At 40.1% G+C, this 18,189-nt stretch overlaps 1 protein-coding gene across 1 annotated transcript in view; it reads right to left on the bottom strand.

The window, feature by feature from the left end:
* Positions 1–18,189, bottom strand: part of MEP1B (meprin A subunit beta) — a 77,814-nt gene that overhangs the window by 8,236 nt on the left and 51,389 nt on the right. Inside the window, exons 11-12 of the mRNA XM_063451435.1 lie at positions 15,073–15,519; positions 12,087–12,266 (exon numbers count right to left, since the gene is read on the bottom strand). Coding sequence (XP_063307505.1) covers positions 12,087–12,266; positions 15,073–15,519 — 627 coding nt within the window. The remainder of the gene's footprint in view (positions 1–12,086; positions 12,267–15,072; positions 15,520–18,189) is intronic.

The raw sequence follows: 18,189 nt of genomic DNA on the forward strand, positions 1-18,189 counted from the left end.
TCATAATGGCACAGCTTCAATTTAGGTTGCATAAAACTCAAGTGCATAGTCACTAAACACCATGTTGTAATTAAAGGGACACTGTAGACCAGCGTTTCCCAATTGGGGTTCCGCCAAAAGTTTAAAAAATAAAATCGCTGCGGACTTTGAGGGGGCAGTGAGCAGTGATCTCCCTGCTCAGCTCCCTCGCGCGCACAGCAGTAATGCTGGAGCCGGAATAGGACGTCACTCCGGCTCCGGCATCACTTAGAGGCGCGCAAAGGAGCTGAGCAGGAAGATCCCTGCTCACTCGCCGTCCGCACGCCAGCCGCTCAGCAGCCTCAATGGATCCCAGGGACCGCTCGCCAGCCGCACAGCAGCCCCACTGGACCACAGGTACTCCATGCCAGAACTCCTAAAGGTAGGGCTGGGTGGATGAAAAATGTACAAAAAAAAAATTGTATTTCTGTTAGGGAGTTTGTATGTGTTTGTGTGTCTGTCAAAGAGTATATGTGTGTTGGTCAGTGAGAGTGAATGTGTGCTTGTCAGTGAGTGTGTGAAAGTGTATGTGTTTGTCAGTGAGAATGTATGTGTTCTTGTCAGTGAGAGTGTATATGTGTTTGTATGTGTGTCTGTAAAAGAGTATGCGTGTTTGTCAGTGAGAGTGTATGTGTGTCTGTCAAAGAGTATGTATGTTTGTCAGTGAGAGTGTATGTGTGTCTGTCAAAGAGTATGTGTGTTTGTCAGTGAGAGTGTATATGTGTCTGTCAAAGAGTATGTGTGTCTGAGTGTGTCAGTGTGGGTATCTGTGTGTCAAAGTTTGTGTATGTGTCATTGTGTGTATCTAAGTGTGTGTGTGTATGTGCCAGTGTGTATATCAGTGTGCTTGTATGTGCCTGTGTGTGTGTATGGCAGTGTGTGTGCATCTGAGTGTGTCAGTGTGTGTATGTGCCAGTGTGTGTATATGTCACTGTGTGTATCTGAGTGTAGGTGTATTTGGAGTCGATATGTGTGTGTCAGTGTGTATCTGAGTGTGTGTATATGTGTGTCAAGGTGTGTGTCTGTGTGTCAGTTTGTATCTGTGTGCCACTATGTGCCAGTGTGTGTGTGTGTATCTGTGTGTCATATACACATATACACACACACACACACACACACTCTGACACAGAGATACACACACTGGCGCATATAAACACAGATATACACACCTTGACACACACCGGCACATACAAACACAGATACACATACTTTGAAACATAGATACACACACCTTGACACACAGACACACACACACACACACCAACACACAGATACACACTGTGTGTCAAGGTGTGTGTATCTGTGTCAGTGTGTGTATCTATGTGCCACTATCTGCCAGTGTGTGTGTATCTGTGTGTCAGATTCATACACACTGGCACATACAAACACAGATACACACACCTCGATATACAGACACATACAAACACAGATACACACACCTTGATACACAGACACATACACACACACACACTGTGTGTCAAGGTGTGTGTATCTATGTGCAGTTTGTGTGTGTGTGTGTGTATCTGTGTGTCAGATATACACATACACACACTGGCACATACAAGAGCAGATATACACACCTTGACACACACCTTGACATACAGAAAAAAGCAAAAAAAAAATTCCAGCGTGGGGGGGAGGGTAGGGGTTTTTCACAAAGCTGATACACTATGTCAAAGGGTTCCACAGGAAAACTTAATTGGGAATCCCTGCTATAGACACCCAAGCCACTTCAGCTCATTGAAGTGGTCTGGGTTCAGTTTCCCAAGCCCCTTAACCCTTTAATTGTAATTATTGCAGTTTTTGATAAACTGCTATAATTATATTGCAGGATTAACTCAACCTCAACAGTCATCAGAGGGACTTCTGGGTGGTTTGGTGACTTTTGGTTGGGTAACTGATGCTGGACGTCCTCCTGCTTTGCATGAGGACATCCAGCGTCACTCAAAACCCCATAGGAAAGCATTATACTATTTCTTTCCTACAGGGGAAGTCCTAATGCAAATGTGGCGCTCAAAGCGCATGAGCATTAGGTTCCGCCCCCAGCTGTTGTCAGCAGAGAAGGAGCAAAGCCAGAACCAGCACCAAGGGACATCGGCACTGGAATCAGGTAAGTGATAAAGGGGTTTTTAATCCCTTTAGCACCATGGTGGGGGAAGGGGTGAGTGGGAGGGAGGAGGTCAAACAACTTTGTTTTCCTATCACTATAGTTCTATTTAATGGCAAAGTGTAGGCAAACTAACTGGTTGAAAACACAGTTGTTGAATATGAGCGCTTATTAAAGTGCAAGTGTTATATCGCTTGACTGTGAAAAAAAAAATGAATCTCTTATCAACTACCACACTGTAATGTGTAATTCTCCAAAAATCACATCAAAGACAGAATTTTTTGTACCAGATTCAGTGGAGCGCTTGAATAAAATTTAATAGTACACCTAGTGCAAACAAGAAATATATATATATATATATACCATAATTTTAGCTATAGCCTACCTCTGGGAGTTATTTGCCTGTAGGTCCATTTAGGCGACCTGCCCATTTTTCTTTATGGAGAGTAGTTTGGGAGTTTTCTTGTGTATTCAGCAGTAGTATGCATTATCTCAAGGAAAGAGATATATAGTGTGATACCGTTTGTAACAAATATTTCCGTATAAATAGGTAAAATACTCAAAAGCCTGGAGCCTGGTAATTGGCTCAGTTGAACAGCAGTATGTTAGGGACCATACCACCCTTAGTTGTAGAATGCAGGAACATTGATGTTAAAAAGATATAAAATGAATAAAAGTATAAACCTATAAAAATACAAATAGTCTGCCTCAGTGCGGAATTCTGGCAGGGCATGATGAGCAGGTATCTCCAGATCACACCTCTGAACCGCACAACCACACAAACACAAGGCGACCGAAGCGCCAAGAACCCACGCAAGGCTGCATTGCCCAATACGATCCACAGCAAGAGGAGAAGGCTGCGCTGGCGGCGCACAAGGAGGGCAGCGCCTGGGCCTACACTACCCTGCAGACCGAGATGGAGGTCGCTTGGGACACTCACAGCGGGAAATGAACAAACTGCGACCGGCCTGCCCTACCATCCAGGTACAACCCCACAGACTCCACTGACTCCCAGCCCACTGCATGGTGCCACCGCGTGGGACTGCGTGTTACCAATAGAAGACATAGGCTGAGAAACACACAAGACTCTGCTTAATCTCCCCCTGGGCTAATCTAGCTTGATTATGGAGAACTGGAGCCTGAATATATATCCCACCTGTCTGGTTTCATGTGTATAGCTTACTCCTTGCATTCAAAGTTTTTTTGCTTTTATGAGCATATATTATTTTAAAGTTTTTCTGTGTAGTGCTCTGGACTCCTCCATTTCTGTCTCTCTGTGGTGGCACCATTGTTAAATACCTAAGCATGTTATATCCTGTTTATTTCCATACCTCCTTGCTATACCAGACTGCCTTGATTAACCATACTGTCAGTTGCACGGTCAGATGTTTTTGCTAATGCTTTTCTCTGTCTGCACACTACAGTACTCTGCCTACCATTAATAATGCTCATAGATATATATGAGCTAATGCATATTTATTAAGCAGTCCATGTAAAGTAACCTAATGTTCCACTTCCTAGCCTGTTTCCTGTTCTTTTGACGGTCAGTTACTTTACCACTACTCTAACGAGTATATTATTCACCACGTCTTGCAAGTTTAGAATTTCTTTAAATTCTGTGTCCTACGAATTGAAATGCACGCAGAACCTGTCTATTTCTACACCTTAAAAAATGTGCCTGTACTCTAATGCCATATATGTGAAACACTGTGATATTATTGCGCTTACATATGCTGTTGTGGCATCGTAAGATGTTTTGTTACCTCGTGCACAACAAAAAATAAAGAATTCAAACAATAATAATTAAAAAAATATATATAAATAGTCCTAGCGACGCGTTTCGCCGGAATGGCTTCTTCAATCTGGTGCAATAGTCTCTGGGACTATTTATATTATTATTTGCTATTTTAATTGTAAGTTCTAATAAAGTATATACTTTTTAAGGTTTATACTTTTATTTATTTTATATTTGTTTTAACCATCAATGTTCCTGCATTTTACAACTAAGGGTGGTATGGTCCCTAACCATACTCTGTGGTTCAACTGAGGCAATTACCAGGCACCAGAGTATTATTAATAGTATTAGTACTATTTATAAGAAATTATTTGTTACAAACGGTATCACACTATATATGCATCTCTTTCCTTGAGATACCGCATTCTACTGCTGAATACACAAGAAAACTCCTAAACTACTCTCCATAAAAAAGGGGCAGGTCGCCTAAATGGACTTACAGGTAAATAACTCCCAGAGCTGGGTTACAGCTTTGGAATATATGAGTGTTCCAATTTATGTGTATATCTCACTTGTGTACATAATGGTACTGCACTATTTCTGTTTTTTTTTGTATTTTTCTTAAAGGTATACACAACATTGGATGTTCAAGGATATGTAAAAATATGGTACATATATATATCTTCCTTGTTTGCACTAGGTGTACTATTAAGTTTTATTCACCGCGCTTCACTGAATCTAGTACAAAAAACTAGCTGGTTGAGTTTGAGATTTTTTCAGATATAAACACAGCATGGCTAATTTTGTCTAAAGTTTCCATTTTGGTTTTCAGATCACAATTCTGTGTTTACTGAATGAAACTTTACAGTATACAGATCATCCAACATAAAATCTTGTCAAAATGTGTAAAATAGAGTACCTATACAGAGATGTTGTAAAGATTTTTCACTAAACTGGATATTATAGAGAATTGGCATTTAATGTTTTGGGCTAAATTGCAAAAATCTTCCATGTTGACAATTTTCCAAATATTTTGGTCTAAAACGTGTGTTTCTCTTGCCAGACAAACAGAACGATCTGTTTGGTGAATAAACCCTTAACCACCTAACTGCAGTGAATGGAAAACCAAATGACAGCATTTAAACTAAAATCACCATGCTGTGAAGTTTTCCAAATCAGCACTATTTGCCCAAATGTTACAATCCCATTTTTTAATTTAATACATTTATAGAAACCCCTTAGTCTGAAAAGATATCACTAATTATGACGAAAATACATTGAATCAGCATGCCCTCCATCCCTGCAGGGAAACAACAGGGAAGGGAGGGAGAATCATTTTTTGTTATTTATTCATTTATTTTATATAGTTATTAATGTAATATTCCCTCTATACAATGCACACACTATACATCAATGAAAGGGTGTGACCAGGGAGGGGCGCTATGAAGATTTTTTTGCACAGGGCACCTAAAGGCCTAAGGCTGGCACTGGAGGTATTGGTGGTGGTGGTAATGGTGGTGATGGTAACAATGACAGTGGGTGAGCTACCGGTGTCAGTACTTGCAGGTAAAGCTGATGTCACAATTGTCTCATTTGAAGGAGACTATCCTAAAGCATATAGAAATGGACTTTGATGAGGAGAAGAAGATGCAGAAGGCGAGTGTGGGGTTCCATGCTATCCCTTAATTCTGGATTAGTATGTGGCATAGATAATAATGGGTTCATTTTGCTATAAATTTCGGATATAAATTACTATGTTTTGTGTAAACTAAAATATGTGTTTGTGTTGCAAAATGGATTGGTGCTTTGTGGATTTGCAACTGTAACATCATTGTGCTTGACTTTAAAAAAAACTGCCTGGTAATTGTTTTCCTGCACAGCACACACTGAACGGAACACACTCAGAAAAAAAAATAAAAAAGTATTTTATTTTCCAAACATTTAACAAAATAAAATGACAAATGAAACTGTCAAAATGTCAATTGGTGATTCCTAGTTGGTGTTAAGTGTCACTTAACGTTTATGCGAATGCCACTATAGTAGTAATGAGGCAAGAAGAGCTTTTTTTCTTTCCGCTGAACAACACACACCTCAAATAAACTATTTTCTTTCTCCAAACACTTTGAAAAAAACCAACCAAAAACTGTCTGTCTGTAAATCAATGATTTCAAGTTGGATCAAGTGGCAGTGGCTAGCAGTAGGACACTGCACTAACCATAACTACCAATCTCAAACTGGAATAAATGAAGCAGGCTATCTACTATTCATAATTATTTTTTTTATTTTTTTTATTTTTGCCAAGAAGGTTATCAACAAGCAAATAAATTACATCCAGTCGAGCACGTACACAGCAAAAGTATGCATTCAATATGGGTATGCCAACATATCTTCTGATACAAATAATTAAGCCATTGATAACTGTACATAGTGTATGAGCCCTGGAGCTTGAGACAGTCTGTCTAGGTTTTTTAGTAATAGAAAATAACTAACGACAGAAGAAATAAGGACGGTACTTGGTGCCAAGCTTAAGCGCTCTTATGATCGATGAAAAGACCAGGGCATTAATGTCCTAGCCCCCGCCGACAACAATGCTGTTTATCCTGCTGGAGGGCACATGAATAGATCATAAACCCACCATAATCAAGGTCACACCCAAAGGATGGTTGGCACCACAGGAAGAAAGCGTAGGGATGGAGAAAGAAAAATAGACAGGAAAGGAGAGAGGAATAAGAGGAGGTGGAGGGGTCGGGGGAGGCAACCAAGTTGCAATTGCTCAGAGGAGCACTATGTCTTGGGGAATATTATAGAAACATAGAAACATAGAAACATAGAAACATAGAATGTGACGGCAGATAAGAACCATTCGGCCCATCTAGTCTGCCCAGTTTTCTAAATACTTTCATTAGTCCCTGGCCTTATCTTATAGTTAGGATAGCCTTATGCCTATCCCACGCATGCTTAAACTCATTTACTGTGTTAACCTCTACCACTTCAGCTGGAAGGCTATTCCATGCATCCACTACCCTCTCAGTAAAGTAATACTTCCTGATATTATTTTTAAACCTTTGTCCCTCTAATTTAAGACTATGTCCTCTTGTTGTGGTAGTTTTTCTTCTTTTAAATATAGTCTCCTCCTTTACTGTGTTGATTCCCTTTATGTATTTAAATGTTTCTATCATATCCCCCCTGTCTCGTCTTTCCTCCATGCTATACATGTTAAGATCCTTTAACCTTTCCTGGTAAGTTTTATCCTGCAATCCATGAACCAGTTTAGTAGCCCTTCTTTGAACTCTCTCTAAGGTATCAATATCCTTCTGAAGATAGGGTCTCCAGTACTGTGTACAGTACTCCAAGTGAGGTCTCACCAGTGTTCTGTACAATGGCATGAGCACTTCCCTCTTTCTACTGCTAATACCTCTCCCTATACAACCAAGCATTCTGCTAGCATTTCCTGCTGCTCTATTACATTGTCTGCCTACCTTTAAGTCCTCAGAAATAATCACCCCTAAATCCCTTTCCTCAGATGTTGAGGTTAGGACTCTATCAAATATTCTGTACTCTGCCCTTGGGTTTTTACGTCCAAGATGCATTATCTTGCACTTATCCACATTAAATGTCAGTTGCCACAACTCTGACCATTTTTCTAGTCTACCTAAATCATTTTCCATTTGGCTTATCCCTCCTGGAACATCAACCCTGTTACATATCTTAGTGTCATCCGCAAAAAGACACACCTTACCATCAAGACCTTCTGCAATATCACTAATAAAAATATTAAAGAGAATGGGTCCAAGTACAGATCCCTGAGGTACCCCACTGGTGACAAGCCCAAGCTTCGAATATACTCCATTGACTACAACCCTCTGTTGCCTGTCACTCAGCCACTGCCTTACCCATTCAACAATATTGGAATCCAAACTCAAAGATTGTAGTTTGTTGATAAGCCTTCTATGTGCAACAGTGTCAAAAGCCTTACTGAAATCGAGGTAAGCAATGTCTACTGCACCACCCTGATCTATAATTTTAGTTACCCAATCAAAAAAATCAATAAGATTAGTTTGGCATGATCTCCCTGAAGTAAACCCATGATGTCTCTGATCTTGAAATCCATGTGTTTTTAGATGTTCAACAATCCTATCCTTTAACATGGTTTCCATCACTTTCCCCACTACTGAAGTTAGGCTTACTGGCCTATAGTTGCCCGACTCCTCCCTATTACCTTTCTTGTGAATGGGCACAACATTCGCTAACTTCCAATCTTCTGGGACTACTCCTGTTATCAATGATTGGTTAAATAAATCTGTTAATGGTTTTGCTAGTACACCACTAAGCTCTTTTAATAGCTTTGGGTGTATTCCATCAGGTCCCATTGACTTATTTGTCTTTACTTTTGACAGTTGAAATAGAACCTCTTCCTCTGTAAACTCACGTGTAATAAATGACTCATTTATCCTTTTTCTTAACTGAGGTCCCTTTCCTTCATTTTCATCTGTAAATACCGAACAAAAATATTCATTGAGGCAGTCAGCTAGACCTTTATCCTCATCTACATACCTTCCTTCTTTTGTTTTTAATCTAACTAATCCTTGTTTTACTTTTCTTTTCTCATTTATGTATCTAAAAAAGGTTTTGTCCCCCTTTTTTACTGACTGTGCTATTTTCTCTTCTGTGTGTGATTTGGAAGCTCTTATAACTTGCTTAGCCTCTTTCTGCCTAATCTTATAGGTCATTCTGTCTTCCTCACTCTGGGTTTTTTTATAATTACTAAATGCTAACTTTTTGTTTTTTACTATTTTGGCTACATCTGTGGAGTACCACAGTGGTTTCTTGAATTTTTTGCTTTTACTGACAAGCCTAATGCAATTTTCTGTTGCCTTCAGTAGTGCAACTTTTAAATAATCCCATTTCTTTTGGACTCCATTTAAATTGCTCCAGTCTGATATTGACTCCTTTACACATATTCTAATTTTGGAAAAGTCTGTTTTTCTAAAGTCTAAAACTTTTGTTTTTGTGTGGTGTGACTCAGTCACTGTTCTTATATTAAACCACACTGACTGATGATCACTGGATCCTAAACTTTCACCTACAGTAATATCTGATACCAAATCTCCATTTGTTAACACTAAATCTAGTATGGCCTCTTTACGAGTTGGCTCCTCAACGACTTGTTTTAGAGACAATCCCAGTAGGGAGTTTAGAATATGTGTGCTCCTGGCACAAGTAGCTATTTTTGTTTTCCAATTTATATCAGGAAGATTAAAGTCACCCATGATGATAACTTCCCCCTTCATTGTCATTTTAGCTATTTCTTCAACTAGTAGATTATCTAACTCTTCAATTTGTCCTGGGGGCCTATAAATCACACCTACACGAGTTACTGTGTGATTACCAAATTCTAACGTAACCCAAACTGACTCTATGTTCGCCTCACTAACCTTTATTAGGCTAGATTTTATGCTATTCTTTACATACAGGGCCACCCCTCCCCCTTTCTTGCCTTCCCTGTCTTTTCTATATAAAGAGTACCCTGGTATTGCTATGTCCCAGTCATTTTTCTCATTATACCATGTCTCAGTAACAGCGACTAAATCTACACTATCAGTTGCCATTATTGCCACAAGTTCATGGATCTTATTCCCTAAACTGCGAGCATTTGTAGACATGACTCTAAGGTTATCATTTTTTAACACACTTGCTACAGGCACCTTCTGTCCTTGTTTTGGGGGACAATTGGATTGATGTTTTATCACCCTTTTGCCCCCCCCTCCTAGTTTAAATACATCCTAGCAAAACCTCTGAACTGCTCACTGAGAACATTTGTTCCCTTTTGAGAAAGATGCAAACCATCTTTTTTGTACAGTTTATTTCCATTCCAAACAGAGCTACCATGAGCAATAAAGCCAAATCCTTGCTCCCGACACCATTCACCAAGCCACAAGTTAAAGTCCCTAATACGCATCCGCCTGTCATTCTGAGTGTTATGCACAGGCAGAACTTCAGAGAATGACAATGTGGAAGCAACCTGCCGTATATCATTGGCAAAAACACTAAAAACTTCCTTAACCTCTGAAACCTCATTGCAAGCCAAGTCATTTGTCCCTAAATGGACAAGTACATCCAATTCCCCTTCCTGCTTTGCTTGCTTAACAATATTACCGATACGTCTCCTGTCTCTGTGAGCAGTAGCTCCGGGAAGACACCTCACAAGACCACCATTGTCCATCTCCACACCTCTTATGATGGAATCCCCCACCAACAACTGCTTTCTATTAGGCCTCACCAAGCCTCTCTGCACAACACCACTAGCCTCAGTGCCTCTCTGCACAACACCACTAGCCTCAATGCCTCTCTTCACAACACCACTAGCCTCAGTGCCTCTCTTCACAACACCACTAGCCTCAGTGCCTCTCTTCACAACACCACTAGCCTCAGTGCCTCTCTTCACACAGAGGGATCCTTAAAGTCCCTCAGCAGGGGAAATAGGATAAATCCAGGGACTGAATTGGGCAGGAAGCGTGGTGGAGCAGATATCGTGGGGGGACTAAAACCACTCCACTCCATCCCCTAGCTGCTCACATCGCTGGCCATTAAAGGGCCCCAAACTTTTTTGAATGTTTTCATTGTGACTCTTACCTGGGCCGTTAACTTATCCATAAGGTATGAATCTTTTTTTTTTGGATTACTGCGTCCAGTGGAGTGGTCACCCTCTGGAGCAAAACTTGAGCCAGAGCCCTCCTGGCTGCCAGGTTTAATTTATGGAGTCGTTTTTGTTCCAATTTCCAGTCATCTAGGGGTTTGGCTAATAACAACACACAAGGATTTAACCCAATATCTCCATCAAGAACATCCCTCAACGGTTCCTTGATCTTCTTCCAATACAGTTGCATATCTGGGCATTCCCACCACATGTAAATACAGGTCCCTTTCTGTCGACAACGCGCCAACATAAGTCAGTGGGAATTTTGACCCAATCTACATAAAATCAGTTTTACGATCTCCTAGCCATCAATCATCTTTTTTTCTACCTCTAGATTTTTTTCTACCTCTAGATTGGACAAGAGATACCATCAACAGTTGCAATAAACATGTGTATCTTGAGAAATCTCTAGTAGGTGAGTGATGACCTATATATTTGATGCATAACAGATTTCTTGTATTAAATGTGTATGTTACTTGATTGATTGTAAATCATCTTTATTTTAATGTATAATGTTGCATATTTTCTGTGTAAAGTACTTTTGCAAATTCATGGTTGTTTTTTTCAAGACTTTGGTATAGAGACATCATACAAGCACTCTGCCAGGTACAGCATGTTGTATATCTATCTATCTATCTATCTATCTATCTATCTATCTATCTATCTATCTATCTATGTATGTATACATATATATATATATACACACATATATATATATATATATATATATATATATACATATATACATACATAAGCAAACCAGTAACCAACCTCGTGCTGATGAGTTGCATTAACAACGAAACAGCTGTCCATGAGTGGTTCACTGGTTTTGCATCTTTTCCTAAATTGTGTTCAAAGCAGTTGTATACTGCAAACACAGATTAAAAGGAATCCATGTTTAAAATGGAATGAGTCAAAAATGTGATTCTTTGTTGAACTAATTTGCATATGCCCACCCAGAATCCCTTGTGGTTGCAACATCGCTGCAGTTTTGGGATTTCTGTGGGAAAAGCAAGTCTTATGGCTTGACTGGTGTGCAGATTTTTGTTTAACATTGTATTAAGTATATATATATAGATAGATAGATAGATATACAACATGCTGTACCTAGCAGAGTGCTTGTATGATGTCTCTATACCAAAGTCTTGAAAAAACCAACCATGAATTTGCAAAAGTACTTTACACAGAAAATATGCAACATTATACATTAAAATAAAGATGATTTACAATCAATCAAGTAACATACACATTTAATACAAGAAATCTGTTATACATATATATATACCGCAGAAATGGAGGAAGGACTCCTTGAACCCAAATGCACCAAATAGCCAGCAAGTTATCATTTTATTCACTCAGATTAATGGACAATGCGAATCACACTACTGTGGGATAATGTAGGGTTTATACTATTTTGAAGAGCTTGAGGACTAGTGCCATTACCATGGCACCTGTGTTCATACTGGGCTGGAATCAAAATGAGTATTATCCATACTTATTTCACATTATACAAATGCGATGTCACTTACCATTAACAGACAGCAGCATGAAGACGTCACCTCCCTTAAGGAAGTCTCTACTCTGCAGCCTGTCATATGTGATATAGGCTGAGGTTCCATATCCTGTTCCACGATAAAATTGTGTTCCGTTAGGGAATGTTTGTTGTGATCCTACTCGTGAAGGTCTATCCCATTGCAATTGACCACCAGCTAGGGGAAAAAAATATACTTAGTTTTAGTTCACTGACATGTATCATGCATGTAGAAGATTTTAATCTCTCTTTTATGCACAACGCATGGATGAAAAAAACAAAAAACATAACTATCCTTCTCAACACTGAGTTTGGGAATAACCCATGTTAAGTATAAATGTAAACAGCAAAACAAAAATAAGGTATGTTTGATATTAATGTATCTCAATCTGAATCCAATCAAGTACGACCAACAACATATTATTCAACAGAGTTACATACATACTGGTTTCTGGTTCCTACAAACTGCCAATAAATTCGGAAAACAAGTAGTTAATGAAGCACCATTTGGTCCCGTCATAGTTATAGTTATACTTTTACCTTGCCTTTCCTTTTTTGCTGTTGAAATTCATATGGTTAAAGGCAATATTCTTCATTTTACTGCATCTTTGTATAATTGCATTATATCCAAATGTACATATTGGTGAGACTCCGCATGGGGGATATTAAATAAACACAGTATCACACTCCAAAATAAATACAATTACAAAGTACCTTTATTTCTTCATTTTAAAATAGAGATCAAGGAGGGGACCACCATATGAGGAAACTGGGACAGATGTGATACGTGTTTAGTGCGTTAACCACTTATCTCGAGCCATACCACCAGCAGTGGCTGTGACAGACAGGGACACTTATTTAAAGGTAAACACCTCCAAAATTGTTTAACACTGAGTGGAGAGAGTGGCAGGGGACTCCAGGCACTATCACCAATTCAATGAGACGAAATAGTTATAGCGCCTACAGAGTCCCTTCGAATTCCTAGTTTCTCAGTATTTATTTCCCATAGGGCATTCCAAGATAAATGTACTGAACCTCCCAACTATCCTGATTCAGACAGGATAAACCAGATATTGGAGTTTTTTTTTTCCTGACACTCCAAATGTATCTCCTGATATCACATATGCAGCTAAGGGCACTAGGATGTAGAAAGTGCTTCAGTAGTGCCCTGATTGTTCCTGGCCAGTTGTTGATGCCAGACTGACATGCCCCTTCTGTGGGTGGAACTGCTCCCTTTCCAGGTGGATCCACCCATTTTGGGTACTGCGAGTAACAAAACTAGCTCACAGGCTCGCCCTACCTCAAGGCCTCCCCCATCCTGACTGCATGCCTCCCAGTGTAGGATTTTAGGATGATGGATTTTTAGAAATATAGTTATTTACTATCTTCAAAATTGTAGTGAAATAAGCCAAAAATAGCTGATCTGGAAAAAAATACCCCCATAATCAGTTTTTTTCTCTTTTAGTCACAATATGGCTATTTTAACATTCATTTTTCAAACCCAGAGCTTTTCAAACCCAGAGCCAGGGGTGATAGGGCTCTGGTCCATGTGAGTTCTCCCCTTTACCCCATTTGTGCTATACATTTATTCAGATAGTCTGCACTGTATTTGTTTTTGTTACTTTTCAGAATATTTCCCCTTCAATTTGAGCACACTTATCTTGGTAATATCATTCTGTTGGTGCATACTGAATGTGTCACTGTGGTACAGTAAAAATGGAGTATTATCTCATCTCCATAGCGCTGATACATTTTTGGCTCTTCTGGCATTTATTTTTACAACAGTGAGCAGCCACAGGCTGCTGACTGTTTAGTAGACATGCACTTACTCTCGATACAGCGAGTAGGGGTAGAATTTACTAATACTAAGTAATCTTTACTTAGTATTAGTACATTTGGCTGAAAGACCAATTTAGGTCTTTCAGCCTTTTGGTAGATAGCTCCCTAATTCCATGGGAATTAGAAAGTTATCTACTGCACAAATTGGATCGGAATTTCATTCATTGGATGAAATTCCGATGAAATTCCGATCCAAACAGGGTCTCAAATTACGTCCTCATGTTCTCATTCTGTTAGGACGAAATTCAGCAGTTTTGCTGGTGTTCTGTCTAAAATGACAGGACATCTGAGAACAGCGAAAGGAGGCATCGCGAGATCACGGAGGAAAGGTGAGAATTGTGGGAAATCGCACCGACCACAGGAAATGAAGCACACTTTGCTCCTCCGCTGGTCATAGCTGGTCAGGTGTAGGAAACCTACCTAAGACAAAATAGTCCCTGTTTTGTCTCATGTTTTAAAGAAAGCTAGAGCAGACAGGAAGAAATGAAGAACAGATCCTGAGAGAGGGAGAGAAGAGGAATCGATTGGGGAAAGGTACGTTCGGCATGACAGTGCCGCTTTAACTTATCTGTAATCCAGCTCCAGGTTAAGCTTCTCTGGCTTTCTTCCACACCCGGCCTGAAGTCACTCCTTCCCCTAATACTCAGGCTTGTAGTACAAGCACATTTTATGAGTCGAGAAAGTAATCTTGGAAGTGGATGGGGGGTGGACAGACGGAGGGGAATAGGCTCCACACAAGCAATGCTGGTAGAGGTCATACAAGCTTCACCTTGCAGGTGTGCTCTCAGTAAGGGTAGAAACTGAGCACAGTGAGCGCTGACGTCAGATGTAATTTTTGCACATAATTAACGTTACACATCCCAGAACAGAGTCACAAATTTCTCTGTATGTGCAGGGTTTTAATCACTGCACATACAGATTCCTTGCTCCCTGATCACTTTTGAAAACAGAAATGGCCATGGAGCCTGGGGTAACCCTTTAAACCACATTGAGTATCCTGTAAAATAAATGGCCATATTCCTGACTGTAAATAACAAATACAATCTTATACACATATATCTCATATTTGACAGTTGTTTTGAATGTTGATTCCATTAATATATTCTCTCTGCACACAATCAAGTGTTACTAGAATGAAAACTTACTTGTCGTTTGTTTAGGATCGGTTGTGATACTTCTCAAATTCATCATACGTTTTCGTATATCTGGATGCTGATCCATTAGTACCATACTGGCTTGTCTCAGTGAACATGGCCACTGCAAGGTATCATCATTGGCACCAGAAATAAGGTGGAAATATATTGCAAGATTCTGAGTGCTGCCATCAGCCCTGATTTGCACCTGAAATGCATAGCCATCTGGGGAATATAGGGGTGGACTAAATATGGTTCCATTAAGTTGTAAGTAATCAGTGTTAAAGTTTCTGATATGCCAAATATGTTGGGGGCATCTCGCCTCGGAGAAGTTGATGTCATCAATTGAAAACCCTCCATTGGAAATTCCATTTCCTTTAACACCTTCAAATACTACCCGGAATTTATTGGATACATTTAAAGACAGATGATACAGTTGCCAATAGTTAGCTGGCTGACCTGGAAATTAAAAATAAATATGATAAAATATTTATTTCCTTGTTTTTCAAATTTACTGTACTTATGTTCAAAATTCTAGTAAAAGTTCTAAGTTCTAAAAAAAAAAACTGAGGAACAAGAAAGAAATATTCTGTCCAGTGGCTTGTTACTGAGTTAAAAAATTACTTTTAATACATTAGTAGAAAGGCTAGAATAGTATCCAGCTCTAAGTAAGTAGCAAAAAAATCAAACCAAAAAAGGGGTAAAGGGAAAGAAATATATACAAAAAGTAAGCTGGTTATTACTCAAAGGTAATTTTTAGGCAAGCAGTTGAATAACTGCAATTTATCTTTCCTCAAACATGTGAGGTAGCAACTAGTCAGGATAAAGAGTACACTGTAGCAATATCCCTACAAAAATGGTATTGTGGAAACAAAGTATCCTTATAACCGATATTTTACCGAGAGCCTCAGATATTAAGATCGTATGTGAACAAGTGTCTGAGTAGGGAGATCGCTAAGTGTATAACCTTGGCTAGTACACAGTGTTGCAAGTGGCAAATGTAGGCAGATTAAGCAACAACGCACACACAAAAATACAGTTTTAAATTTTACAAGGCTATTTAAAATCACCTACCTTAGCAAACAAATATGGGGATTCAGTTCCACCATATGGCCATAGCGTGTTAAGCCAACCACAATGGCAGCATCATTGAGCAATGCATGTTCCAGGTGTGCCTCCAATTCCCCTCTTTCTATGTTTGTTTGGAGTCTTAACAAATACTATTAGGGTTATTTGCTAAAGTGTACAATTTCAAATTTAAGGTCAGAGTAGCCAAACTAAAAGTATAGCTGAACTAGATCGTTTGTCCAGTTCCGCTCTTTTGTCCTTAAAGGACCACTCTAGGCACCCAGACCACTTCAGCTTAATGAAGTGGTCTGGGTGCCAGGTCCAGCTAGCTTTTACCCTTTTTTTTATAAACATAGCAGTTTCAGAGAAACTGCTATGTTTATTCTGAGGGTTAAGCCAGCCTCCAGAGCCTCTAGTGGCTGTCTCACTGACAGCCGCTAGAGGCGCTTGCGTGCTTCTCACTGTGAAAATCACAGTGAGAGCACGCAAGCGTCCATAGGAAAGCATTATGAATGCTTTCCTATGCGACCGGCTGAATGCGAGCGCGGCTCCTGCCGCGCATGCGCATTCAGCCGATGACGTCGCGAGGAAGAAGAGGAGGAGGAGTAGAGCTCCCCGCCCGGCGCTGGAGAAAGAGGTAAGTTTAACCCCTTCCTCCCCCCAGAGCCCGGCGGGAGTGGGTCCCTGAGGGTGGGGGCACCCTCAGGGCACTCTAGTGCCAGGAAAACGAGTATGTTTTCCTGGCACTAGAGTGGTCCTTTAAATTTGAAATTCCCCTTTAATTCTCACTATTATGAATACACCTGTATATCTCAGGTTTACCCAATTTTCTTTTTTCCCCATCCCCTGTAATGCAAAGATGTGAATTACATTTTCAAAAAAGAAAAAGAAAAAAAAAAGAAAAAGATAAACAGAATGCAACCAGAACTTATTTGGCATTATGAAAATCAATGTAATGATATATTTACTAATTAAAGAACCAGTTTAACCTGCTCCTGGCATTTCCATTTCATTTATTTTGGCAAAGGAGTCTACAAGTTGTTACACAACACCATAGCCATTTATGTATTTTTTTATATCATTCAATTGTTTGCATTTGATACAATTATAAAACATACTTGACAATGGATAAACAACTAAAAAAGAAAAAAGCAGAGCCAAGATAAGGGAAAGAGACAAAGTAGTGGTAGGAAAAAATGGGGGATAACCCCTAAATAGCTAACTGACATGAATGAAAAAGAAAGAAAGAAAAAACTACCAATAAGTGTCTCAATAACAAAAACGATATTGTCATAAGTAGAGTGAACGTTAAAATATAACTTTTAATAGATTTCTAAAAAGTTGAAATATGAGAATAGATGAAATAAAAACAAAAAGCACAAGGCTAAATCTAAGTCCTGTGATCTAGTTAAGGTTGAACACTGAACCCTCCAATAGCAAAAGTAGCCAAGAGAGTCTCAGTGAGAAAGAAGATACTTTGGATTCAGAGTATCGTACTTGCTGCAAACCTGTATATCAAGGGTGGTAGAGGGGAGCACAGAGTACATCAATACTCCAGGCTCTCCTGCAGTAATGTAGCCCCATGTAGCTAGAGCGCAGCTAAGCGGAAAAAGGCCTTGACAGGGGTTAGGAGGCGGGCTTAGGAGGAAGTAAGCAAGGGTTGGATTATGGGTAAGTAGGATTGGCTAATTAAATGAGCAGCCATTTTAGGTGAGTCATTCTAACTTTCTACCTGGTTGAGTTTGTGTTCACCTCGGTGTGCGCGGACTTCGCTTGGTTGGATTTTCTTTGTCTCCTCTGCAGGACCAATGGACGACGTGGAGCGATTGCTGGAGGGGATCAGGTCAGCTGCACGGCATCAGGGTGTGGACTGGCTACGGGCACAGCTCGGCCCTGCCCTGGCGGAGGCGGCGGATCGGGACGGCGATGGCGGGAGACCGGTCAGGGCCCGGAGGCCCCCGAGGAGGCTAAGCCCGGGCACGGGGCCCGGTGAAGTTGTCCCCGGAAGCAGTGGGGTTCCGGTTGCGACCGGCAGCAGGCCCGGGAGCCGCGTGGTCGAGG

Source organism: Pelobates fuscus, chromosome 4, assembly GCF_036172605.1.
Source record: "Pelobates fuscus isolate aPelFus1 chromosome 4, aPelFus1.pri, whole genome shotgun sequence".
NCBI lineage: Eukaryota > Metazoa > Chordata > Amphibia > Anura > Pelobatidae > Pelobates > Pelobates fuscus.